We start from the raw sequence: 20,540 nt of genomic DNA, 5'->3' as shown, positions 1-20,540 counted from the left end.
TCTGTGCCAGTGAGTGTCTCAGACTCTCTCTCTCTGTGCCAGTGAGTGTCTCAGACTCTCTCTCTCTGTGCCAGTGAGTGTCTCAGACTCTCTCTCTGTGCCAGTGAGTGTCTCAGACTCTCTCTCTGTGCCAGTGAGTGTCTCAGACTCTCTCGCTCTGTGCCAGTGAGTGTCTCAGACTCTCTCGCTCTGTGCCAGTGAGTGTCTCAGACTCTCTCGCTCTGTGCCAGTGAGTGTCTCAGACTCTCTCTCTCTGTGCCAGTGAGTGTCTCAGACTCTCTCTCTCTCTCTCGCTCTCTGTGCCAGTGAGTGTCTCAGACTCTCTCTCGCTCTCTGTGCCAGTGAGTGTCTCAGACTCTCTCGCTCTCTCTCTCTGTGCCAGTGAGTGTCTCAGACTCTCTCTCTCTCTGTGCCAGTGAGTGTCTCAGACTCTCTCTGTGCCAGTGAGTGTCTCAGACTCTCTCTCTCTGTGCCAGTGAGTGTCTCAGACTCTCTCTCTGTGCCAGTGAGTGTCTCAGACTCTCTCGCTCTCTGTACCAGTGGGTGTCTCAGACTCTCTCTCTCTCTCTCTCTGTGCCAGTGAGTGTCTCAGACTCTCTCTCTCTGTGCCAGCGAGTGTCTCATACTCTCTCCCTCTCTCTCTGTGCCAGTGAGTGTCTCAGACTCTCTCTCTGTGCCAGTGAGTGTCTCAGACTCTCTCTCTCTCTCTCTGTGTGCCAGTGAGTGTCTCAGACTTTCTCCCTCTCTCTCTGTGCCAGTGAGTGTCTCAGACTCTCTCTCTGTGCCAGTGAGTGTCTCAGACTCTCTCTCTGTGCCAGTGAGTGTCTCAGACTCTCTCTCTGTGCCAGTGAGTGTCTCAGACTCTATCCCTCTCTCTCTGTGCCAGTGAGTGTCTCAGACTCTCTCTGTGCCAGTGAGTGTCTCAGACTCTCTCTCTGTGCCAGTGAGTGTCTCAGACTCTCTCTGTGCCAGTGAGTGTCTCAGACTCTATCCCTCTCTCTCTGTGCCAGTGAGTGTCTCAGACTCTCTCTCTCTCTCTGTGCCAGTGAGTGTCTCAGACTCTCTCGCTGTCTGTGCCAGTGAGTGTCTCAGACTCTCTCGCTCTCTGTGCCAGTGAGTGTCTCAGACTCTCTCGCTCTCTGTGCCAGTGAGTGTCTCAGACTCTCTCGCTCTCTGTGCCAGTGAGTGTCTCAGACTCTCTCGCTCTCTGTGCCAGTGAGTGTCTCAGACTCTCTCGCTCTCTGTGCCAGTGAGTGTCTCAGACTCTCTCGCTCTCTGTGCCAGTGAGTGTCTCAGACTCTCTCGCTCTCTGTGCCAGTGAGTGTCTCAGACTCTCTCGCTCTCTGTGCCAGTGAGTGTCTCAGACTCTCTCTGTCTCTGTGCCAGTGAGTGTCTCAGACTCTCTCTCTCTCTCTCTCTGTGCCAGTGAGTGTCTCAGACTCTCTCTCTCTCTGCCAGTGAGTGTCTCAGACTCTCTCTCTCTCTCTCTCTCTCTCTGTGCCAGTGAGTGTCTCAGACTCTCTCTCTCTCTCTCTCTCTGTGCCAGTGAGTGTCTCAGACTCTCTCTCTCTCTCTCTGTGTGCCAGTGAGTGTCTCACTCTCTCTCTCTCTGTGCCAGTGAGTGTCTCAGACTCTCTCTCTCTCTCTGTGCCAGTGAGTGTCTCAAACACTCTCTCTCTCTGTGCCAGTGAGTGTCTCAGACTCTCTCTCTCTGTGCCAGTGAGTGTGTCTCGCTTTGTCTCTCTCTGTTCCAGTGAGTGCGTCTCTTGCGCCTCCGCTCAACTCTCCTGCACATCATTTTTTAGTGAATAGACTCATTTGTTATAGACTAAATGCCATGTCTGTAATTAAGACCTTCACAATGTATATGAGAATGTGATAAAATAAAGCAACAGCTGTATATGTTTCAAAATAATAGTAATAATAATAATATATGTTCATGAATAATTAAATGAACATAACGCATGTAATATATCTGGAATTGCAATTAAAAATCAGTTTTGTTTTTTTTGTTTTTTTTATCTTTAACTAGATGTTTATACTGTTTTCTTATTCTACAGTCTATCTCAACCACTTATAAAACATTAACTTTTTAGTGACATGGGTAGATTAATAGATTACGTCCTCATGGTGGCGGCTTTTTGGAATAGGAGCCAGGCATAAGCTGTTGCCCACCGGGTATTGTGCAGCGGACAAGTGCAAAGGTAGTGGGAACAGCTCAGCTGTGTGCGTAGGACCGCCATACACAAGGGAGAATATCCAAGAAAAGCTCCGATGGTTGTGTCTTTCTCCTGCTCAGGTGATTAGGGTCCACACAGGGTTAAGGTGTGAATCCAGGACAGATGGAAGAAAATTGGAGTCATAAAAAGGACACGTCGGTACCCATTAACACAACAATTATTATTAGGAATATCTATGGGTATGTTAGGAAACCGCGTTAGATTAAATAAAATCTAATAGAGGTATGAAAGTCCATTAGCTGGATAGAAACTAGATTTTTCACCGTAAACCGTCTAGTTTCTATCCCTGTAAGGGACCTGTGTGAGCAAGAGATATGAGTTCCTCTGCAGTATAAGAACTAGGGATTGTTATCCTTGGTATGAAAGTCCTTTAGCTGGATGGAAACTAGATTTCTCACTATGAACCGTCTAGTTCCTATCCCTGTAAGGGACCTGTGTGAGCTGGAGGTATAATTGTCTGTATAAGGACCTGTGTGAGCTGAAGGGATAAAAGTCCTTTAGCTGGATGGAAACTAGATTTCTTACTATGAACCGTCTAGTTCCTATCCCTTTAAGGGACCTGTGTGAGCTGGAGAGATAAGGGTCCTTATGCTGGATGGTAACTAGATTTCTCACCATGAACCATCTAGTTCCTATCCGTTAACAGGACCTGGCCACGATGGAGCAAAAGGTCCTTTATAGGGATAGAAACTAGGTCTCTTTACATGAGTTGGATAGTTCCTATCCCTGTACAGGACCTGACCACTAGGGGGCAAAAAGTAATTTTGCTGGATAGAAAATAGCTCACACACACTGAACAAGCTATTTCCTATCCCTGTAAAGGACATGGTCCTTCTACCGGATAGGAACTAGTCGTAACCGAAAGTTGGTGCCAAACCGAAAGTGGTCCTGATCCCAGTCTCTACTGCGAAGAACGGACCTGAGCCTGAACTGCGCATGCGCAAACTTCCGGTTTCGCAGTAGGGGGAGGCCCGGAGCGAACTGCGCAAACTTCCGGTTTCGCACATGTGCAGTACGGGCGGGCCGTATCGACCCGCGCAAACTTCCGGCTTCGCGCATGCGCACTAGGGGGCAGGCCGAATCGAACTTCGCTTTTATTTTGCCTATTTGGTCGGGACTTCCGGTTTCACTAATAGGCAGCGCAGGACTGAATCAGCGGAAACTGCATGAAGTGAGAGTCGGTAGAGGTAAAGAAGCAGGCAGGACAGAGGCAGGACAAAAGTCTTTCAGTGAAAAGAAGAGCGCAGGCGCAGTGTGTGTCACTGGACAGGGGGTAAGTTAATGGGGGGAACACAGTATCAGTACTGGGTTATATTAAATTTACCCCCTCCCTCCCCCAGGGCACACCAGCTATAGAAATGTTTCATAATACCATAAATGCATAAAAATGTGAGAACATGCTGCATGTATTTCTGTAAATCTTTATCGAATTATCACATTTTTACTTTTTCTTACTAGAAAGTATCATTAAACGTATTGTGTGTTATTTAAAAGCACGCAGGCCGCTACCAAAACGTGCGCAGTGGTCTTCACATGATGGGAATTACAGTCAATACAGTGACAGGCAGTCATTTGTGCAAATCCATTACTGTCATACTAGGCTGGGTTGAATCACTTATATAAAATATATGATAAATACCGTATAAAAAGAATCAGTTAATATAATTACAAATATATACAATTTCGTGTAGTACATCCAATTATAATCACAATTCATTATAAATTAATTTACAATAAATGTATAATGAATTACAAGTTATTATATTAATAATAATCAAAAAAACTATTTTACCAGAAGCTCCACCAAATAAACACAAATTGCTCTCAGAAAAAAATACATATATTTACACATAAAAAGCTCTTGTTAAATAAAGTTAACAAAAACTTTATTTAACATGGAGGTTGTTAAATAAAGTTAACCCCCCCAATGTTTTAATTTAAATCCTGTGCGGCCGCACACCCATAAGGCCGGCCCTGGTGGGGGCTTCCCGGCTCCTTAGAGGGGCAGGTACCCCTTTTGCCCTGCGTTAATGCGGCCATAGAGGCCGCATAGGCCCAGTCCGTCCAGTCCTGACTGGGCCTATTTTAAGGTAGGGGCCTGGAGCTCCAGCTCCATCAGCCCCTAAGTCAATCCGGCCCTGCCGCGGCCCGGCCCACCAGGCAAATGCCCGGTGTGCCCAATGGCCAGTCCGGGCCTGACCATACACTAACACTATATGCTGACATACACACATGTAATGACATACTGTAACAAACACCATACATGCTAGCACCACACTCAGCCTGTGTGTGTGTGTGTGTACACTGATATAACACTATATATACCGTATTTGCTCAAATATAGGCCGCACTTTCCCCCCCCCACTTTAAATCTTTAAAGTGGGGGCGCGGCCTATATTTGAGGTCTAGCGCAGGAATGTGCAATTTGTATCGCCCGACGCCCGGGACATGCAGTTCCGGGCGCCGGGCAGGCACCTGGGTTAGGATACAGATCCCCCGCAGCGGTGCAGGGGATCTGCAGCCTACTCTCTGATGCGCTCAGACAGCCTCCCCTGCCAGCACTTCCCAGGGGGGGAGTGCCGGCAAGGGAGATTGTTAAAGCACATCGTGCAGACGTGCCGGCAGCGGAGGTCATTTACGCGCATCGCCGCAGCCGGTGAACGTCTGCTTGATGCGCTTAGACAATCTCCCGTGCCGGAAGTTGTCTACGCGTATTGCATATTTGTCCCCTGCCAGCCCCGCAAGACACACGGGAGTCTGCTTTGGTAAGTAGTGTGGGGGGGGGCACATCTTGGGGGCAGAGTGGCAGTATATCTCGGGTGGAGGGCAGAGTGGCAGCATATCTCGGGGGGGCAGAGTGGCAGCATATCTCGTGGAGGGCAGAGTGGCAGCAGATCTATTTTACGTTTTTTTTTTACTAAAAAAATTTTTCCTTAGAAAAGCACCTTACTTTTAGGGTGCGGCCTATATTCGGGTGCGGCCTGTAACCGAGCCAATACGGTATACGGACTTGGTCGAGCCCTGATATACTGTTTCCAGTGATATTTTTTGTAAATACGAAATATAAAAAACATTTTGCAAAAATGTACTGTGTATGCTCTGATTTACAGTTATGGAAGGATGATTACATTTTGGGATACACTGCATACAAAAACAGAGGGGGCGCACAGCAACCCGATCAGCAGCTGCAGCCTCCAACACTGGTTGGGGAGATCACGAATCTCCCTAACCAGCCTAACATAAAGCGTGCTGCTCTTCACTGTGTGCCGGGCGCCGGCAATAGACGCTGGGCAACGGGATATGACGTTTATATCCCAGCCCACTGCAATGACACTGCAATGAGAGCGGCAAACCAGATCCCGCGTTCAAGTCCTACACCAAGAGACTTGCATGTCAAGACAAGAGGAAAGAAGGAGGAGAAAGCAGAAAGGAAGAAGAGAAAGGTGAGAGATGGGGAGAAAGAAGGGTGGTAGATTATGAGGAGGAAGAAGGGGGTGCTTCAAGCCTACATGTAAACCAGTATGTGTGCATATACATATAGTGAGGCATGTATATGGGCAATGTTTATGTGTTTTTGAGGGCAGGCATATGTGTGTGTGTGTGTATAAAAGCATTGTGTATATGGGCAATGTTTATGTGTTTGTGTATAAGGTGTGTATATTTATGTTTATAGGGAGGCGTGTGTGTGTGTTTGGGCAGTTTATGTATGTGTGGACAGGCATGTATAAGGGTAGTGCATATGTGCAGGCAAGTGCTGTGTGTGTGTGTTTGTGGGCAAGCATGAGTAAGAGCAGTGCATGTGTGTGTATGGGTAGTGTATATGTGTGTAAGGGCAGGCCTGTGGTACTTAAAGGGAAGAGAATGATTCCCTGTAACACACGTTTAACCCAGGGGCAGTATTATTGGTTTAAAAATGATAATGTCCTTAGCTGAGTCTAGTAGCTGTGAAACTGTCCTCCATGAAAAATCTCCAGGCCTATTCCTGGTTCAAATGAGTGTGTGTGTGTGTGTGTCACTGTATGCAGTATTTGGGCACAAGAGACTACTGCCAGAGTGTTACTTGGTCTAGGGCTGACCCCAGGGCTGGACTGGCCCACCGGGATACCGGGAAATTTCCCGGTGGGCCGGCCGGTCCGTGGGCCGCTCCACCCGGTCGGCCAGCATTCAAAGCGGCCGTAAGTGTTGTAAATACACAACACATGCAGCTGCGAGCAAGCTTCAAATCAGCCACAAAAGGGGTGGGACGAAGGCCATTGGGCGGTGCGTTGTGTGCACAGCAACCGCTTTAATTCTATCAGTGGCCGGTGGAGGCGGGCTGACGGTGCTGCAGCTCTTCGTCCCACCTCGCAACACATTCAACACAGCCGCTGTGCGGCTTCGAGGAAAGTTCAAAGCGGCCATTGCATGGCCGCCAGTGTGCCTCCACCGGCCACTAATGAAATTAAAGCGGCTGGTGTGCACACAACGTGACGCCCAATGGCTTTGCCGCTGCTCTTCGTCTCACCCCCACAAAAGGGGTGGGACAAAGGCCATTGGGCGGCGCATTGCGTGGCCGCTTTGAATTTTGCTCGCAGCCGCTCAGCGGCTGTCTTACGCTGCAGCCGCACGGCGGCTGTGTGGAACATGTTGTGGGGTGGGACGAAGAGCTGCGGCACGGCCATTGGGCGGCGCATTGCGTGGCCACTTTGAATTTTGCTCGCAGCCGCTCAGCGGCTGTCTTACGCTGCAGCCGCACGACGGCTGTGTGGAACATGTTGTGGGGTGGGACGAAGAGCTGCGGCACGGCCATTGGGCGGCGCGGTGACACTCAAGGAGGCGGGCTCAGCCTCACAGAAGTGTTCCTTGTGACAGGGAAAGGATTGTCACGTCGTCGAGGAGAACAGGACAAAAAAAACAAAAAAATGTAAGTACTGGTATTTGTATTACCAAAATATAGTAATGGGGTTAAAGGGGAAAGCAGACCCATATTCAAGGGAGAGGGGTTTGCCTTCATTAAATTTTAAAATTAAATACAAAAGGAAAGGGTGGCTGGGGGCATCAATAATAGACAAGTGTTCTTCACAAAAGTGTTAGGGGCATCAAGGGAGTGGGTTAGCTGGGGTATCACATAAATCAATGCTGGGGGGGCCATACCAAGGGTGTGGGGGAATAAATGCACAAAGTAGGCAATACCAAAGGTTGTGTTTTTAGGGGAAGACAGTAATCAATACTAAAGGGGGACCTGGCTGGGGCATCAATACACAAGGGGATTAATGATAGGGGGAGTTAATGACAAAGTAGTGTAGAACATAGTGTTTTATGCTTCAATATGGCATAGGCTATCCTGGTGTGTGTCTGGGTGTCGGTGTCCACTGTACTTACTGTAGTAATAAATTGATTTATTTAATGTTTACTTATCCAGAGATAAAACGCACTCCTGAGTTTGTAGTCACTTCAGAGGACAAAATTTTCTAGGCCCAGAAATCAGTGAGAGGAAAAGTAAAGGTATTGTGTTATTTACTCTTATTTTAATCTGCATATTTTATCACAAAGGATTAATCGCAGAAACTTGAATGGTGGTTGGGATCTTCAGAGTGAAACCCAATTTAGTTTGTTTTGGTTTCACAGTCCTTCCCTCTTAAGAGAGGACCTTTTACTTAAACATACTATCAGACCACTTTGCACCATGAACTGTGTGCATTTAAAAAAAAATAAAAAATTAATAATGTATCTGGGATGAGGTATTCATTGGATGATGCAGTGCTAGAACAGTTGTGGTGGTATTAATAGCCAAAAGTTTCTTACAAGAATATTATGAAAATATATTATTCAGTGGAACAAAACAAATATCGTGTTTTGTGTCACTGAATAAAATGGAACTTTTTCATCAGTAGCAAATGTTTTGATTTCATTATGTCTAATGTATTTATTTCTTAGGGCCTTTTAACACTTTTGGTTTCTGGCATTTTAATACAAATAATGTGATAAAAATAATGTTTTAAAGCTATTTGTACGGCAAATAGTGTGACTCGGGTATGTATAAGGGGTGCGTGTGGGTATGAGAGCTCGACCGCAAGATAAACCTTATGGGGCTGGTCTCCAAATGTTTCCAGGACTGCTTTCCAGTCCCAGTCCGGCCCTGGCTGGCCCTGTGCATCACTTATACAAAGAGCCATGTGTTAAATCTAGGGGTAGGCAGGGTAAGTCAATGATGTGTGTTTGAATGTGTTTCTTGGTATGTTTGTGGGTATGTTATTGTGTACATCTGTTAGCGTGTTTTCAAGTGTGTGATTGTGGGCATCTTTTTAGGTATATTAGTGTGGGAATGTTGTGTGTATGTTATTGTGTGTTTGTCTGTGTACGTATGTTAAGTGTTTACGTTTGTGGATATGATCCTGTGTGCATGGGTGCGTGTGACACATGTTTGACATGTCAGGAGTCTTAGATGGAGGACAGTTTCACAGCTGCTAGACATTTTCATTTTTAAAACAATAACTGTATTATTGTTGTATTCATTTAAATACTCTATGGACAAAAGTATTAGGACATCTGACTATTACACCAGCAAGGACTTTGATGACATCACATTCTAAACACAGACATTAACCCCTTCAGCACCGGGACGTACCTGGTACTTCCTGGTTACTGGTCACCGGTAGACCGGGACGTACCAGGTACGTCTCCTCCAAAAAACGCCCCCACATCACCACGATCGCGGTGATCGTGGAGGCGCTGCTGCTGCTGTCTGCCCAGGAGTTCTGGGCAGACAGCACAGCCTCTCTAAACCCGCCCCCAAGCCTGCGATCACTCCCACGGAGTGATTTTGTAGGCAGAAACAGCGATTGCAGAAAGATCTGCAATCGCGGTTTCAGCTGCCACAGGCAGCTTCAGGGAAAGGGGGGGGTGTTGAATGGGTCCCCGCACAAGTGTGGGGACCTGATCCAACACCCCCTGCTGCCTGATCGCTCCTTGAGAGCGTCAGTGCAGCGTTAACCTCTTCAATGCCGCGATCGCGGCATTGAAGGGGTTAATTTCCGTTTTGTAGGGGGCTCTGCTGCTGGTGGTCTGCCTGGAAACCCAGGCAGACCAGCAACAGCAAAAACGAGCCCCAGAAGTCCTCTGATCAGTCCTGTAGGACTGATCAGAGAGACTCCTCCCCTACAATCTCCAGTCTGTTGGAGATTGTGTCCCAGCTGCCAGAGGCAGCTTCAGGGACAGGGAGACGGGGTTCTTTGGTCTCCACATGAGTGTGGAGACCAGCCCCCCCACCCTCACCCTTCCTCAGTTAACCCCTACCCCCCTCTTCCTCAATTAACCCCTTCAATGCTGCGATTGTGTATGACCCCCATCGCAGCATTGCAAGGGTTAATATTAGTCCGCACAAGCTTGTGGGGACTAAATACCAGTCAATGCTGTGCTTCAATGGAGCATCAGCATTGAAAGAGTTAAAAAAATGTAAAAAATAATAATAATAAAAAAAAATTAAAAAAAAATTAATTAAAAAAAATTAATAAAATAATAATAATAATAAAAAAATAACAGCACTGACCTGAAAGTCCAGGGTGCTTCCAGGTCAAATGCTGGGCTGATCAGATCGCTCCTGGCCAATAGGAGTGATCGGATCATTATGGCAGCCCACGGATGACCCTGCTCTACAAAGAGAGAGGGGTCATCTAGGGTAATTATGAAAAAACACAAATTATTAATAAATGAAAAAATCATAATTATTACCTGATCACTTGTCGGTGACATTTTAAGTAGCTGATTATTGATCGTTCTCCCTGATTGATGTCAGCGGCCTAAACCTGTCACTTACAAGTAATCTGATCAAAAAAATATTTTAAAAAATGTAAATGCACATGTTCCAGTTTTGCCCTTATAGCTTCCTAAAAAAATGCATGAACCGTGCATGTGAGGTCTTGTTGGACTCATGGGATGTTGGTGAACAAAATGTGGTGTTTTCTTCCACTGTTGCACTTATGGTGTGCAAGAAATTCAGTGCAACATTGAAATGTATGCGTTAAAAATGCAATAAAATAATGTCCCTGTGAAGTTTGGCAGACATCAGTGAAGAAATGGCTGGCTGAAAACTGTCAAAACTACCCTAGTTGAACACCTTGACTTGTCTACTGTTCATAAATATATACTTTTATGGGGTAATTTACAGTGGGGGGCTTCCAAAATGTCCCAAATGGGATATGGGCCCAGGAAACCAATTTCTGAAAATTCCAAATGTGAAAACGAAAATGCGCATGTTCCAGTTTTGCCCTCATAGCTTCCTCAAAAATTGCATGAACCATGCAGGTGAGGCCTTGTTGGAACCGGGGGATGTTGGTGAACACAATTTGGTGTTTTTTTCTGCAGTTGCACATATTCTATACAAAATATAATATAAAATCTAAAGCAACATTGCAACATATGCAAAAAAACCAAAAAAATATAAAAATACCTCAAAATTTGGCAGCAATTGGCGATAAAATCCCTGTTTGAAAAGTGTCAAAATGACCCTAGTTGTACACCTTGACTTATCTACTGTTCATAAACATATAATCTTGGGGGGATAATCAGTATCTGTGACAACTATTGCAGTTATTAGACTACCATGCCAAGTTTGAAAAAAATTACATTTCAAAAACGTAATGCATGCCTTGCAATATTTTCCCCTATACTGGTCAAAATAGATAAAAATCCTGGCCATGTTGGGTGGTTTCCAAATCAGGACAACTTAATGAATATATTTGGGATAATTTTTTCCCATTGGTTCAATGTGTGTACAATTTGTATGTATACAAAACTGTAAAAAAATGCGTTTTTTTCATTTCCCCCCCACTTTTTCCAGTTTATTTCAAATAAAACAATGTACTACCCAGCTTAATATGGTTTCAAATGAAAGCCCTACTTGTGCTGAAAAAAACAATATATGATTTGTGTGGGTGCACCACTTGATAAGAGAGAAATTACAGTTGAAGAAAGACATGGCAAAAACACAAAAACGGCTCCGGTCCTTTAGCGACACCCTAGCTTAAAAATCCCGGTCCTGAAGGGGTTAATATGTAGTTGGTCCCCCTTTGCAACTATAACAGCCTCTTCTGGAGAGGCTTTCCACAAGATTTTTGAGTTTCTGTGGGAAATTTCACCCATTTAATCAGTAGAGCATTTGTGAGCTGAAGGGGACATGCCAAGACGTTTTGGACAATGCTATGCTTCCAACTTTGTGGGAACAGTTTGGGGAAGACCATTTTCTACTCTAACATGACTGCACCCCAGCACACCAAGCAAGGGCCATAAAGACATGGTTGAAAAAAATCACCACAAAAACGCTCCAAAATCTTGTGGAAAGCCTTCCTAGAAGAGTGGAAGCTGTTATAGCTGCAAATGGGAGGACCAACTTCATATTAATGTCTGTGTATTTAGAATGCAATGTCATCAATGTCCCTGTTGGTGTAATGGTCTGGTGTGCATATAGTGTTCTCATAAGAGAGATAACCCTCTGTGAACCCTTATTGCTCACTTAAAATGTGAGTGACAGTTATAAATCCTTATTTACCCAACATTATTGCACTACCCTTTGATTTTCTCTCTAAGTATTCAAACATGGTTACGTCTCTGAGGGATGAATTACCATGAAAAAAACACTTAAATTCTTCAATTTAAAGATTGTATAAAATCCTAAATACAGATTAATACGATTAATACTGAAAGCACTTTATTTTTGAGTAAATTTTAATTTTTCAATACCTTCCGTTATTTTGTATGCAAATTTTGAAGATTGTCATTTGTCACATAAATTGCTCATGTTAAATTACATATCTTTGTAAATCTGTTCTAGTATTATTAATTTTTTTATCTACTTTCCTCAAAGTAACCTTTGTAAAAATAAAGGGGAGGGGGCGCAATTTTCTGTTCCTGCCTCAGGCGCAAAAGGAGCTAGCTACGGCTCTGGCTGCAGTGTCCAAAAATCTGTTTCAACACATATTTCCGGTAAGCTATTTGAAGATATCTGTTATTTTGGACGGATTTTCAGGAGTCAAATTCATGTTAGTAAAATCCATAACCAGACACCTGGATTCAGCTCAGCCTAGAAGATAAAAAGTATCGGGTCTCACCAGAAATATTTTCAGTTTAAATTTACTTTATGATTATAATGTCTTCATATCTTGGCTGTCGTATTCATTAATCTACATACTAATAGAGTAAGGTGAGGTTAGGGAAAAAAATAATGAAAAACTGAATGCTAGGCACATGGTACATAATTTGCATCTATAAGCTGTTGACATAAAGCTTTCACGGTTTCTTGCAAATTTTTGTTTTCCTCCATTATCTTATTAAAAGGAATCCTTTCTAATTTTTCCTTCTCCTCTCCTCTTGTTTCTATTGTACCATGGACCACTAATTTTATGTTTAAAACTACTTTCAGCTCTCCAACCGTTGTTAAAATTAGGAAAGTGTTTTCCCCCCTAGGATTAACCCCTTAAAGACTGTTTTAATACTTTTGTGGTGCTTGTGTTCAGCTGTAATTTTCTCCTCACCCATTTAGTGTACCCACATAAGTTATATATTGTTTTTTTCAGGACAAGGTGGACTTTCTTCAGATACCATTATTTTGATCATATCATCTTATTTACTATAAAAAAAATAAAAAAAAACATGGTGAAAAATTGAAAAAAACACATTTTATGACTTTTATTTGAAAAATCTTTTACGCACCTAAAAAAGCAAGTAAAAAAACTAGCTAAATAGATTCTACTACTTGTCCTAAGTTTAGAAATACCCAATTTTTTATGTTTTTTTGCTGTTTTTTGTAAGCAAAGAGTTTCTTCTAATCTGTCTTCTACCTCCTATTAATCTTTGAGATTCACATTCCCACATAGAATTCAAAAATACAAACTGCTTTAAGTAGAAGCTGTATTGCACATCCCTTTTCAATCATACTTTTATTCTTGCAAGCCAACGCTGATTCCATGGCTGCTGATATACCTTCTAGAGTATTAATATCAATACTTTTCCGCATGTAGGGTCCTCCTACTTTCTTAATCATTAATTCCACATATTCTACAAATTGTGGTGGTAACCACTGAGATTCATTAGTCGTACTTCTACTTTGTACAGCTTCACTAGATATTATATTTAAACCATTCATTTTCTTATCTAAACCTGACTCTGATGTTTGTGAAAAAATGAAGACGTAATTACCGTTTAGATGTTCAGTTGTCCAGCCCAAAAATCCACTTTAGGACATTAAAAATGCTGCTTTAGCTTGATTCTATTTCTTCTTGAACGAAAGTCCAAATTCAGAGTTGTAGTTTGCTTGAAGTCTTCTCCTGGGAACAGCACCAAGGATGAGCTCCCAATATGTCGGAAATTGGATATATTTGGGAAAAGGGGATTCCATCTGCCGACACACCTTCGTCTAGGGGTAAATAGTTTAAATCCGTGCAGCTCGAATAATCACAAGAAAATGTTTCTTTGATAAGAAAATGGAGGGTTTAATACTGCGATGAAGCCTTTGAAAGGCTAACACACACAGGGTTACATTGGGAATGAAGATGTATGGTAACAAGGATGTAACAGAGATGTAAGTAACTGCAACAAGTAAAGATTGCAACCAGGTATTGGGTGGACCCACAATTCTTATAGGGACAATGACATCATGTTTACAATGTCATTTACAAATCCTCACACTCAGGCCCGGACTGGCCATCGGGCACACCGGGCATTTGCCCGGTGGGCCGGGCAGCCCAGGGCCGGATTCACGTAGGGGCTGATGGAGCTGAAGCTCCAGCCCCCTACTTTTAAATAGGCCCAGTCAGGACCGGACTGACTGGGCCTATGCGGCCTCTACGGCCGTCTATAACGCAGGGCAAAAGGGGCACTTGCCCCTTAACCCTGCAGCAACTGCGACCGGGCCCGCCACTCTAGGGGGCCCGGGCAACCCCCACGATCAATACCGGGCGGGCCCGCTACTTACTGGCAGACGCGCGCGAGCCGGGGACGCAGGAATCCAACAACGTACGTCACATGACCCTGCTGCGCATCTGCTTCCCCCTGTGCACTGAACAGGTTGGTCTGCGAGCGCCGAGCGGCACATACTTTTTACATCTTCGGTTGTTCAGGTAAGGGGAGGCTGCATGAAGGAGTATTTGAGATTGAGTGAGAGAATTAATGAGTATCTGTGAAGGAGTGAGTGAGTGAATGAATGTTTGTGAATGAGAATATGTAAATGAGTATCTGAATGAGGGAATTAATGAGTATCAATGTATGATTATCTGAATGATTGAATGGATTATCTGTGAATTAGTGAGTAAATATTTGTGAATTAATATATGTGTGTGTGTGTGAGAGATAGCATGGATGTGTAAGGGGGCAAAGATACCACAGTCAGGCTGTTTTGGTGGCAAAGATGCCACAGGTGGGCTGTTTTGGTGGCAAAGATGCCACAGGCGGGCTGTTTTGGTGGGAAAGATGCCCGCCTGTGACATCTTTGCCACCAAAACAGCCTTGTTTTGGTGGCAAAGATGCCACAGGCGGGCTGTTTTGGGGCCAAAGATGCCACAGGCGGGCTGTTTTGGGGCCAAAGATGCTACAGGCGGGCTGGTTTGGGGCCAAAGATGCCACAGGCGGGCTGGTTTGGGGCCAAAGATGCCACAAGCGGGCTGTTTTGGTGGCAAAGATGCCACAGGCAAGCTGTTTTGGGGCCAAAAATGCCACAGGTGGGCTGTTTTGGGGCCAAAGATGCCACAGGCGGGCTGTTTTGGGAGCAAAGATGGCAAGTCCTATTCTTCCAATTTGGGTCCTAGGCAGGTCTGGGTGCCAGGTCTGATTTGATACTAAAGGGGGGTGGCTGGCATAAATACACAATGTAGGGCTGGCTGACGGGGCAATACGCAATGGCATTAATGTGGGGGCATTAATTCACAAGTGGGTGCTGACTGGGACATCAGTGCATCACATAAATCAATACTAAAGTGGGGCTGGCTGGGGGCATAAATACACAATGGGGGGCTCTCTTAAGTGCATAAATACACGTGGGGGCTGGCAGCATCAATACACAAGAGAGCCAGCTGTGGCCATCACATAAATCAAAGGGAAAGCGTCCATGGAAAGCCTCCGGATGCGGGTGTCAGTGTGGCAGAGCCTGTCCTGGTGTTTGTGTATAGCACTATATATATATGTATAAATTGCATGACGTTATGATTAATTTATTATATATTTATGTAATGCTAATTGATTACAGTGACAAAAGCATGCGGAAATATAACTAATAGACAACAAGAAATGGTATATTATATTTGTCAGAATTTGGTTTAACAATAAATAAATAAATAAAAAATGGGCTGCTCAGTCTTAAATGCCTGGGCCTATTTTTTGTCCCAGTCCGGGCCTGCTCACACTAAACAAAAGCTTCAGGTTTCTTTTATCACACATTATTTACCAACAGACCCTACTGCTTCCACAGACAACGCGATACATGATTTACATATTTACAGCTGCCTTTCAGGTGTCTGATATAGTCTGCAAGCTACCTCCACACACATGACTAGGTTCCAATACAAAAAAAAAATGCACAGATCTGGTGATATCACAGCTTTGTATTTTTCTCCACTATAGAAGTAAATGTTTTGGTGCTATGTCATCAGATGTTATTATTTCAGAATTATATTTTCTAATTGTCAGGAACCACTTTTTCGGACGTGGGGGCCGTGCCGGCACGGGAGGTTGTCTAAGCGCATCGTGCGGACGGTCATCGGCTGCGGCGATACGGGTAAACAGCCTCCGGCAGCGAAGGTTGTTTACCTGCATCGCCGCAGCCAGTGACCGTCCGCACGATGCGTTTTACCTCTGCCCCCAAGACTTACCAGAGCAGACTCCCGGGTGTCTTGCGGGGCCGGCGGGGGACATCTACGCAATACGCGTATACAACTTCCGCTGAGTGCCGGCACCGGAAGTTGTATACGCGTATTGCGTAGATGTCCCCCGCCGGCCCTTCAAGACACCTGGGAGTCTGCTCTGGTAAGTCGGGGTGGGGGGCAGAGTGGCAGCATACCTCGGGTGTAGGACAATGGCAGCATATCACGGGAGGAGGAGGAGGAGGAGGACAGTGGCAGCATATCTCGGGGGGGGGGGGGACAGTGGCAGCATATCTCGTTATGTGCACCTAACACGTTAAAATGTTTGTATCTAATTCCACTCCTGCTTTCATTTTGAAATGGATAAATAAATCTGATTAAGCTAAGATGAATTGCACAATTGTCTTATCTTTGTATTATGAATATTACCCAGTTACTCACCATCCAGTGTTCAAATGTCTTTATTGTTTTAAATACATAAAGCAATGAACAAGGACAGGTAATGACATAAATAGCTCCCTTGGTAGAATAATCGTAATCCCTTTTTCAATTTAGAACACTTAAATTAGGTGATACTTTTTTGACAAATGTATATAAAAAGATAGAGTGACATAAACATTTAGGACCTCAGAGGTCTCTTCTTCACTTTTGTAACTCAAAGTAGCAGTAAAAGCACCACTACTGGTGCTATTGAATGCCCGCAAACAATAATATAATGAAGAAACAATTTGCCTCATTTATAATTTTTGTGGGGTACACTTCCAGGTGCCATGATAGTAGGCACTAATAGCTTTTTGCCATACAAAATGAAAACACTTTTAAAAAGTGCTGTTTTTATGTGTCTAAACCTCCAAAAATTACAATAACAGATCTAAGCTCATAAAAGTACATTTAATGTTTTGTCTGAAACAGCAACTTTAATGGACAGAACTGAAAGTGAAAACTGACACCAATAATTATTCAGTTACAAGTTACATTACTAAAAAAAAGGAATCTGATGCTATGATACAAAGATTGCTCTGTCTGATCTCTAGAAATATTTTTTTATTAATGCCCCTGTCACACCAACTTGTGTAGTGCATACATGGACTTGCTACCTGGTAGAGATGGTATGGCCAATCTCAGTATGAGAGGGGTTAATTTGATTGTACAGGCATGTGGTGCCAAAAGGTCTTGTGAGATAAATTTGTCCTTCGAAGCTCGGACTCCAACCGGGACCTTCTACGGGGTGTTAGGTCCTGCAGTGGAGCTGCCGTTTTGTCTAGGTTCAAATGTAGACGACCATATGCCTGTTTCCCCCTCATAGATACTGGATTCTTTGATATGCTAAGTGACCACTAGCAGTCAGGAAAACCATCTCATATCCAGGTCATATCCAACACATCTCAATAATAACTCATATATTCATTATCATACCTCCTTGTGTGCATACCTAGAACAGGGAAAGCGCAGCCTACAAAAAGAGTACAAACATGACGGCGCAACGTAAACGGTTTGGAAGGAATTGTGAAGTCTATGATGGTCAGTCATATGTAGCAAGTGTGACATATCTATGGACTTCACAATTTACAGGAAAATCATAAATGCATGAATTATGGCTGTGGCGAGCACCGGAGGGACGATAAAATGAAAATAAGTTATTTTGACTGATATGTTTCCACTACTCAAGGGGGAGGTCACTTATGGTACACCTTCCCTCCGCTTATACCACCTCTGGGACGGCTTGGAAACTCGAGATGAACTGGGAAAGAGTATAAAGTTAGTGAAAGAAGATTGGTCAGTGTGCTTACTAGGGGCCAAGATCTAATTTTGAGTAAGTCGCCATCTTTCCTTGCCGGAGCCCTACGGACAGAAAAACTGTTACTTGACCATCTAAGTGAGTAGTTAGGTTTTCTGTAATTTTCTCCTTTTTATTTTATCTGTTTGGTGTAAATAATCTGTTTATCATCTTTTTGTGTATGCACTGTGATTTTTTTATTCATAATAAATATTCCTTTATTAAGTTCTGCCTTTGTCTGGTAAAGACTCATGTTACCTGATTAGACCATTTTATTGGTAATTTTAAATCACGTAATTATTGTGTTAAAATATACTGTGTGGGTTTTTTTAGTCTGATTCGTTTGGGGTACCAAGGCACCCCATTTCTAAATTGTCTTGGTGGTGGCAGCGTTATTTTGATATTTGTTATATCATTATAGTTAATTGCGGGTGGTATTAAGGGTGAATATTGGTATTTTTATCACTATTTTCTGTCTAGTGCAGACAGATAGTGAATTTTAACCCTTTTACCACCAGAACCAAGTCACGCGCACGCTTGGAGTAGAGTGCGTTCGTGACAGCCCCCTCACTGCCTTTTCATCAATATGTCACATCTCTAGAAATTAACTTTTTTATTAGTAAGATTATTTTAAATAAAAGAGAGATGGAAAAGAGGACAGAGAGATCTGAGAAAGAAAAAGTAAATGAGAAACAAGAGAAAAGAAAAAGAATTGAGATGGAAGAGAAAATAGAGATGAAAGGTAATAAGGGCAGGAGAGAGAAATGAGATGGGAAAGAGGACCCAGATAATAGAGTAGAGGAAGAATAATTGATAAAAAAGGAGAGTAAAGAGAAAAGGAGGTGATAAAAATGAAGAGAGGAAAAAATAGGCAAGATAAAAAAGAACAGAGAAAAGACAATTAGAAAAGAAAGAGAATTGCAAAAAGGGAGAAAGAGGCAGAAATCGTTTATCAGAGTGATGGTATTTGGACTCCACAGCAGCTGCCTCAAAACAATAGAAAGTATACCTATCGCAGAAAAAAAAGTTCATATTTTAATGATCCACACAGAACCAATTAATTACCCTCTTGCCCCAGGAATCCAAACCAACAGGACCCTCTGCTGTCTCATCCTCAGCCCACAAACCTCCAGCACACGCATACTACGCATGATTATAATTATTATTATTATTGTTATTATTATTACTACTAAATCGTTACAATTTGAAGATTCTAAGGGTAAGCTCTTTTAGATAAGAAGATTCTCACATCTGGCGTTTTAACGACTTAGATGACGTATTAACTAAACACTCAGGAAGGTGCGTCTACGAACTGATATGTTGACACTCTTAGGAAACGAAAAGGAAACCTGAAATGGAAATCCCTGTGTGGGCAGAGAAGGAGGAGCTGATGGTGTTCATAAATGAAGTCAGTAATCAGCGAGCAGCCAGAAGTGGCCGAGCACCATGAGGAACTGCAGCTCCCACTCCTCTGTATGGCTTCTCCCAGACAGCAGCAGCTGCAGCAGCACGGACTCAGGCTCCTTGCAACACGCGTGGAACTTTGTCACGTCCCACGAACACATAATCAGGTCTCCATTCTACCCAGTCATGTACTCATTCGTGGTCTATACCACATTCTGCCTTCCTTACCTGATACTGGATGCTTTGATCCCAGCATTCCCAGCGTTGAAGAAGTACCAGGTACAGCCAGGGACAGCAAGACCCACGCTGGGTACGGTGATGCACTGTTTGGGGCATTCTGTGTACAACCACTTGGTATTTATATTCCCAGTGTCTGTTGCCTACTGGTACTGGAGACCAGTTCAGTTGCCACAGGTGGCACCGGAGCTGCATCGCCTTGTATTAGGTATCATAGCTTGCCTGCTGCTCTTTGACTTCCAGTACTTCATCTGGCATGTTCTGCATCACAAGATCCCATGGCTGTATAAGACATTCCATAAGAAGCATCATAAGTACTCTTCAACTTTTGCCCTTGCCACTCAGTACTCAGGTGCATGGGAGCTGCTGTCTCTGGGATTTTTTGCTGCCGCGACTCCTGTAATGCTGGGATGTCACCCTATGACAGAGATGACTTTCTTCATTGTCAATATCTACCTGTCTGTGGAGGACCACTGTGGCTATGACTTTCCTTGGTCTACACACAGACTTGTACCGTTCAGTTTATGCGGAGGTCCAGATCACCATGATGCTCATCACAGGGAATTCATCTCTAATTATGCACCTTATTTCACCCATTGGGATAAACTATTCAACACATATGCTCAAAACTCAAAGAAGAACAAGTATTGATTTATGGAATAGTGATGTATGATAGCAAGGGTGTCATTCCCTTTTTGCAAAATGTTTTCCGAACTTGAAGCTGGTCTTCTTAGTCATATTACCGGATAGTGGGTATAATTTTACAGTTGGGGGGGGCATCCTAAAAAGAACCATTCTAGCTTCTTCAGGAAAACCACTGTATTGTGCCTTTTTAAAATACTGTTTATGACCTATATCTGTTATGTATAGCTGACTTTTTATATGAATGTAATCCTTTGCATTGCTTATTTATTCCTATAATTTAATTTGTGTCTAGTTTAAATTGCAATATATGCATAATATATTTGACATAAACCTGTAATTAATAGCTGTTGATATTTTGTACATCATGGGCATTTTGTGTAGTATAGGGTCATCATTCATATGGTGCTAGTA

The 20,540-nt window shown here is 43.6% G+C and overlaps 1 protein-coding gene across 1 annotated transcript; it reads left to right on the top strand.

Annotated features, from left to right (window-relative positions):
- The first annotated feature begins 19,278 nt into the window (after positions 1-19,278).
- CH25H (cholesterol 25-hydroxylase) lies at positions 19,279-20,156 on the top strand. The gene has a single exon (XM_053450551.1). It carries the CDS (start codon positions 19,290-19,292, stop codon positions 20,133-20,135), a length of 846 nt encoding a protein of 281 aa, XP_053306526.1. The 5' UTR covers positions 19,279-19,289; the 3' UTR covers positions 20,136-20,156.
- Positions 20,157-20,540: the final 384 nt, after the last annotated feature.

The sequence above is a fragment of the Spea bombifrons genome, chromosome 11 (assembly GCF_027358695.1).
Source record: "Spea bombifrons isolate aSpeBom1 chromosome 11, aSpeBom1.2.pri, whole genome shotgun sequence".
Classification (NCBI taxonomy): Eukaryota; Metazoa; Chordata; class Amphibia; order Anura; family Pelobatidae; genus Spea; species Spea bombifrons.
The sequence above is the reverse complement of the archived record's forward strand: the minus strand, read 5'-3'. Positions and strand labels throughout refer to the sequence as shown.

Bases quoted from the DNA above. Each gene is read 5' to 3' on its own strand.
- CH25H (XM_053450551.1), top strand. From the start codon at position 19,290: ATGAGGAACTGCAGCTCCCACTCCTCTGTATGGCTTCTCCCAGACAGC.